This window comes from Leptodactylus fuscus, chromosome 4, assembly GCF_031893055.1.
Source record: "Leptodactylus fuscus isolate aLepFus1 chromosome 4, aLepFus1.hap2, whole genome shotgun sequence".
Lineage (NCBI taxonomy): Eukaryota > Metazoa > Chordata > Amphibia > Anura > Leptodactylidae > Leptodactylus > Leptodactylus fuscus.
The window spans coordinates 218,498,487-218,505,743 of record NC_134268.1 but is presented as its reverse complement, the minus strand read 5'-3'; the positions used below and the strand labels follow the sequence as shown (position 1 = coordinate 218,505,743).

Genomic DNA, 7,257 nt, shown 5'->3' with positions numbered 1-7,257 from the left:
ACATTAGTATTTATTTCCTAGAATATATTCATATACATTTTTTCTTGTGCTTTATTTAATTATTTTTTATACATTTTTCTATATTTTTATTTGTACTTTAAATATTTTTATACAATTTTTTACATTTTTATTTGGACTTTATTTTTTATACATTTTTTTTTACATTGTTCTTTGCTATTTATTATGCTGTTCTTGCAGGTTTATTGAAGTCCTTATACAGTAAAGATTCTCTGAGGTCAGGCGTTATCACTAGAACAAAGTGTAAAGTACAATCCTTGCGCTTTCTGTGCCAGTAGCTAGAAGTTCTGGAGTAACCCCGGCCGGCAGATGTGCCTATAATACGCAGTATATAGGTGAGTATATGTCAGCTCTATTTGATCCTTGGCTGATGTTCTTCTATCTCTTCTTCTTTCATGTGCTTTCTTCCCTCTGGACTTTTGCCTGCGCGGGTCACGTGCTTCGCCCTTCTTCGTTGTGTATCAGGTTTCACCAGGAAGTGTTTCCAAACAATGTACAAGCGCCTGTGACTTGTATGTGACAGCTCCGTCCATGCCTGCCATTCCATTCATATAAATAATTGGATTCTTCTTCCATCCCCTGCAGCTGCTGGTCTTCTGTCAGCCATGGGAGGGTTCACAGGCCACAGCGAGATCTCTGTCTCCCAGGGAGCCCGGATGATGTTCTATATCCTATATCCTAATGAAACATCCTTCAAAACTATAGAGGAAGTGCCAGATTACGTGGACAAGGTGAGAGCGGTACAGACAGGTGGAGATACAATGCCCATAGGGTTACGCCATGGACTCAGGGATGAGGAGTACTACTATAACACTGCCTCCTATGTACAAGAATATAACTACTATAATACTGCTCCTATGTACAAGAATATAACTACTATAATACTACTCCTATGTACAAGAATATAACTACTATAATACTGCCCCTATGTACAAGAATATAACTACTATAATACTGCTCCTATGTACAAGAATATAACTACTATAATACTACTCCTATGTACAAGAATATAACTACTATAATACTACCTCCTATGTACAAGAATATAACTACTATAATACTGCTCCTATGTACAAGAATGTAACTACTATAATACTACTCCTATGTACAAGAATATAACTACTATAATACTACCTCCTATGTACAAGAATATAACTACTATAATACTACTCCTATGTACAAGAATATAACTACTATAATACTGCTCCTATGTACAAGAATATAACTACTATAATACTACTCCTATGTACAAGAATATAACTACTATAATACTACTCCTATGTACAAGAATATAACTACTATAATAATACTCCTATGTACAAGAATATAACTACTAGAATACTGCTCCTATGTACAAGAATATAACTACTATAATACTGCTCCTATGTACAAGAATATAACTACTATAATACTACCTCCTATGTACAAGAATATAACTACTATAATACTACTCCTATGTACAAGAATATAACTACTATAATACTACTCCTATGTACAAGAATATAACAACTATAATACTACCTCCTATGTACAAGAATATAACTACTATAATACTACCTCCTATGTACAAGAATATAACTACTATAATACTACACCTATGTACAAGAATGTAACTACTATAATACTGCTCCTATGTACAAGAATGTAACTACTATAATACTACCTCCTATGTACAAGAATATAACTACTATAATACTACCTCCTATGTACAAGAATATAACTACTATAATACTACTCCTATGTACAAGAATATAACTACTATAATACTACTCCTATGTACAAGAATATAACTACTATAATAATACTCCTATGTACAAGAATATAACTACTATAATACTACCTCCTATGTACAAGAATATAACTACTATAATACTGCTCCTATGTACAAGAATATAACTACTATAATACTGCCCCTATGTACAAGAATATAACTACTATAATACTGCCCCTATGTACAAGAATATAACTACTATAATACTGCTCCTATGTACAAGAATATAACTACTATAATACTGCTCTTATGTACAAGAACATAACTACTATAATACTACTCCTATGTACAAAAATATAACTACTATAATACTACTCCTATGTACAAGAATATAACTACTATAATACTGCTCCTATGTACAAGAATATAACTACTATAATACTACCTCCTATGTACAAGAATATAACTACTATAATACTACTCCTATGTACAAGAATATAACTACTATAATACTACTCCTATGTACAAGAATATAACTACTATAATACTACCTCCTATGTACAAGAATATAACTACTATAATACTACTCCTATGTACAAGAATATAACTATTATAATACTGCCTCCTATGTACAAGAATATAACTACTATAATACTACTCCTATATACAAGAATATAACTACTATAATACTACCTCCTATGTACAAGAATATAACTACTATAATACTGCTCCTATGTACAAGAATATAACTACTATAATACTATTCCTATGTACAAGAATATAACTACTATAATACTACCTCCTATGTACAAGAATATAACTACTATAATACTACCTCCTATGTACAAGAATATAACTACTATAATACTACCACCTATGTACAAGAATATAACTACTATAATACTACCTCCTATGTACAAGAATATAACTACTATAATACTACTCCTATGTACAAGAATATAACTACTATAATACTGCTCCTATGTACAAGAATATAACTACTATAATACTACCTCCTATGTACAAGAATATAACTACTATAATACTACTCCTATGTACAAGAATATAACTACTATAATACTACTCCTATGTACAAGAATATAACTACTATAATACTACCTCCTATGTACAAGAATATAACTACTATAATACTACTCCTATGTACAAGAATATAACTACTATAATACTGCTCCTATGTACAAGAATATAACTACTATAATACTACTCCTATGTACAAGAATATAACTACTATAATACTGCTCCTATGTACAAGAATATAACTACTATAATACTGCCTCCTATGTACAAGAATATAACTACTATAATACTACTCCTATGTACAAGAATATAACTACTATAATACTACTCCTATGTACAAGAATATAACTACTATAATACTACTCCTATGTACAAGAATATAACTACTATAATACTACCTCCTATGTACAAGAATATAACTACTATAATACTACTCCTATGTACAAGAATATAACTACTATAATACTGCCTCCTATGTACAAGAATATAACTACTATAATACTACTCCTATGTACAAGAATATAACTACTATAATACTACCTCCTATGTACAAGAATATAACTACTATAATACTACCTCCTATGTACAAGAATATAACTACTATAATACTACCTCCTATATACAAGAATATAGCTACTATAATACTACTCCTATGTACAAGAATATAGCTACTATAATACTACTCCTATGTACAAGAATATAACTACTATAATACTGCCTCCTTTATACTGGAATATAACCGCTATAGTGTAGCTCATATACTTGTTTCCTTGGTGATGAGACCATGTGACATTCTTACTAGCCTGTGGTTATTCTATTACATTCCATCTCTCTATTTTGCAGGCCACTGCTTATTTCTTGGTTATGTTGGTGCTGGAGATGATAGCAAGCTGGGCTTGGAGGGGTCGACCACTCCGTATAAATGATGGACTGACGTCCCTTTCGGCAGGAGTTATGTCTCGTCTGCCAGAGTAAGTAAAATTTGCTCTCGTGGTCGGAAAAGTCTTATTTTAGTCAGTGAACTGGAAGGTCTTGTGAGAGTCGGGGCCAAGGACGCTTCATTCCAGAGCCTTTCAGCTAATATAACAATTTAATTCTAAATTGCAGGCGGTGCTCAGTCCCAGCCTGATGGGTATGACATAATCTGTAATATTCTGGATTACAGGTACTTTTATGGTATTTTAAATAAAACCCGCAGTAAATTCATGACAATTTACTGTAATTGGAGTTTTATGGACCTACCAAGAGTGAATTGCTACTTGGCAACTCTTCGGGACTGAGGGAAGAAGCTCAAAGATTTATTAGTGAATCTGGAATTTTGTAGAATAAGAGCAGAAGGGCCGGGTGGTGGGGTCAGGCCTCTGATGTATAAAATATTCCTTAATAGACCTGCAGAAGTATTTAAAGTCCAACACCACCTTTAAAGGGATTGCCCAAGATTAGCAAAACATGGCTGCTTTCTTCCAGACATGGCGATATACCTGGCCATGTGTCCGGTTTTGCAGTTTATCTCCACTGAAGTGAATCAGGTTGAGTTGTCGTACCACATGCAGCAACCTAGTAGAGGAAGGCCAGAAGATGTGACGTTCTCAGTGGTGGTGCCCTCTAGCAGAACCTGCAACACTTCTCAAGAGCTGGTGCAACAAAGAAAAGGCCTGAAGTGTGGTAGACAGTTCCCAATAATAAACCTCCATGAGCCTGATGGTGGTTAGAACAGGTCTTCAAAAAAGTGTCCAACTTGGCTTAACCTATCTATCTGCAGGGCTGGGGTGATATGCTGGTTCTGGTGACAGTAACCTATCTATCTGCAGGGCTGGGGTGATATGCTGGGTCTGGTGACAGTAACCTATCTATCTGCAGGGCTGGGGTGATATGCTGGTTCTGGTGACAGTAACCTATCTATATGCAGGGCTGGGGTGATATGCTGGCTCTGGTGACACTAACCTATCTATCTGCAGGGCTGGGGTGATATACTGGTTCTGGTGACAGTAACCTATCTATCTGCAGGGCTGGGGTGATATACTGGTTCTGGTGACAGTAACCTATCTATCTGCAGGGCTGGGGTGATATGCTGGCTCTGGTGACACTAACCTATCTATCTGCAGGGCTGGGGTGATATACTGGTTCTGGTGACAGTAACCTATCTATCTGCAGGGCTGGGGTGATATGTTGGGTCTGGTGACAGTAACCTATTTATCTTCAGGGCTGGGGTGATATGCTGGTTCTGGTGACAGTAACCTATCTATCTGCAGGGCTGGGGGGATTTGCTGGTTCTGGTGACAGTAACCTATCTATCTGCAGGGCTGGGGTGATATGCTGGTTCTGGTGACAGTAACCTATCTATCTGCAGGGCTGGGGTGATATGTTGGGTCTGGTGACAGTAACCTATCTATCTGCAGGGCTGGGGTGATATACTGGTTTTGGTGACACTAACCTATCTATCTGCAGGGCTGGGGTGATATGCTGATTCTGGTGACACTAACCTATCTGCAGGGCTGGGGTGATATGTTGGGTCTGGTGACAGTAACCTATCTATCTGCAGGTCTGGGGTGATATGCTGGTTCTGGTGACAGTAACCTATCTATCTGCAGGGCTGGGTGATATGCTGGGTCTGGTGACACTAACCTATCTATCTGCAGGGCTGGGTGATATGCTGGCTCTGGTGACACTAACCTATCTATCTGCAGGGCTGGGGTGATATACTGGTTCTGGTGACAGTAACCTATCTATCTGCAGGGCTGGGGTGATATGTTGGGTCTGGTGACAGTAACCTATCTATCTGCAGGGCTGGGGTGATATGCTGGGGTCTGGTGACAGTAACCTATCTATCTGCAGGGCTGGGGTGATATGCTGGGTCTGGTGACACTAACCTATCTATCTGCAGGGCTGGGGTGATATGCTGGTTCTGGTGACAGTAACCTATCTATCTGCAGGGCTGGGGTGATATGCTGGTTCTGGTGACAGTAACCTATCTATCTGCAGGGCTGGGGTGATATGCTGGGTCTGGTGACAGTAACCTATCTATCTGCAGGACTGGGGTGATATGCTGGTTCTGGTGACAGTAACCTATCTATCTGCAGGACTGGGGTGATATGCTGGGTCTGGTGACAGTAACCTATCTATCTGCAGGGCTGGGGTGATATGCTGGTTCTGGTGACAGTAACCTATCTATCTGCAGGACTGGGGTGATATGCTGGTTCTGGTGACAGTAACCTATCTATCTGCAGGACTGGGGTGATATGCTGGGTCTGGTGACAGTAACCTATCTATCTGCAGGACTGGGGTGATATGCTGGTTCTGGTGACAGTAACCTATCTATCTGCAGGACTGGGGTGATATGCTGGGTCTGGTGACAGTAACCTATCTATCTGCAGGGCTGGGGTGATATGCTGGTTCTGGTGACAGTAACCTATCTATCTGCAGGGCTGGGGTGATATGCTGGGGTCTGGTGACAGTAAACTATCTATCTGCAGGACTGGGGTGATATGCTGGTTCTGGTGACAGTAACCTATCTATCTGCAGGGCTGGGGTGATATGCTGGTTCTGGTGACAGTAACCTATCTATCTGCAGGGCTGGGGTGATATGCTGGGTCTGGTGACAGTAACCTATCTATCTGCAGGGCTGGGGTGATATGCTGGGTCTGGTGACACTAACCTATCTATCTGCAGGACTGGGGTGATATGCTGGTTCTGGTGACAGTAACCTATCTATCTGCAGGGCTGGGGTGATATGCTGGTTCTGGTGACAGTAACCTATCTATCTGCAGGACTGGGGTGATATGCTGGTTCTGGTGACAGTAACCTATCTATCTGCAGGGCTGGGGTGATATGCTGGGTCTGGTGACACTAACCTATCTATCTGCAGGACTGGGGTGATATGCTGGTTCTGGTGACAGTAACCTATCTATCTGCAGGGCTGGGGTGATATGCTGGGTCTGGTGACACTAACCTATCTATCTGCAGGGCTGGGGTGATATGCTGGTTCTGGTGACAGTAACCTATCTATCTGCAGGGCTGGGGTGATATGCTGGGTCTGACCCACCTGTCAGTATAGAGTATAATTGTGCTGAAACAAGCAGCACTGATGGCTCAGGAATGGTAGGGGCTAGACAAAAAAATCTAACTGTGCTAGAATCCGGGGAGCGGGGGCTATTGAAGGATGCAAAGAGTTGGTGTTGGTGGAGAAGGTGAGAGGTCCCCTTATAGAGCCCCTACTTAAACGTGGTCATGCAGTAAGTCTGAAACCCACGGTTATGAAATCCTGATATAACAATGACTTGGTAGTAATCTCAGCTCTGCTACATTGACATACGCAGTGGTCACACAGGCTTTCGGTAAAGCCCTGGCATGATCCACCCTGATATTTCATTCGGCCGGCTTGGCAGTGACGGTTCGGTGTGCTGTGCTGTGCCGGGGGACTGCAGAATCTATTAACCTCCTCCATGTGTGATATCACTTCATTACTTCACGTGGAGGCCGCCGCAGCTCTT

General features: G+C 39.8%; 1 protein-coding gene across 1 annotated transcript in view; it reads left to right on the top strand.

Moving 5' to 3' along the window:
* Positions 1-280: 280 nt before the first annotated feature.
* AGMO (alkylglycerol monooxygenase) overlaps positions 281-7,257 on the top strand; it is a 123,523-nt gene continuing 116,546 nt past the window's right edge. The window contains exons 1-3 of the mRNA XM_075269898.1: positions 281-353; positions 604-749; positions 3,611-3,738. Coding sequence (XP_075125999.1) covers positions 624-749; positions 3,611-3,738 — 254 coding nt within the window. The 5' untranslated portion in view covers positions 281-353; positions 604-623. The remainder of the gene's footprint in view (positions 354-603; positions 750-3,610; positions 3,739-7,257) is intronic.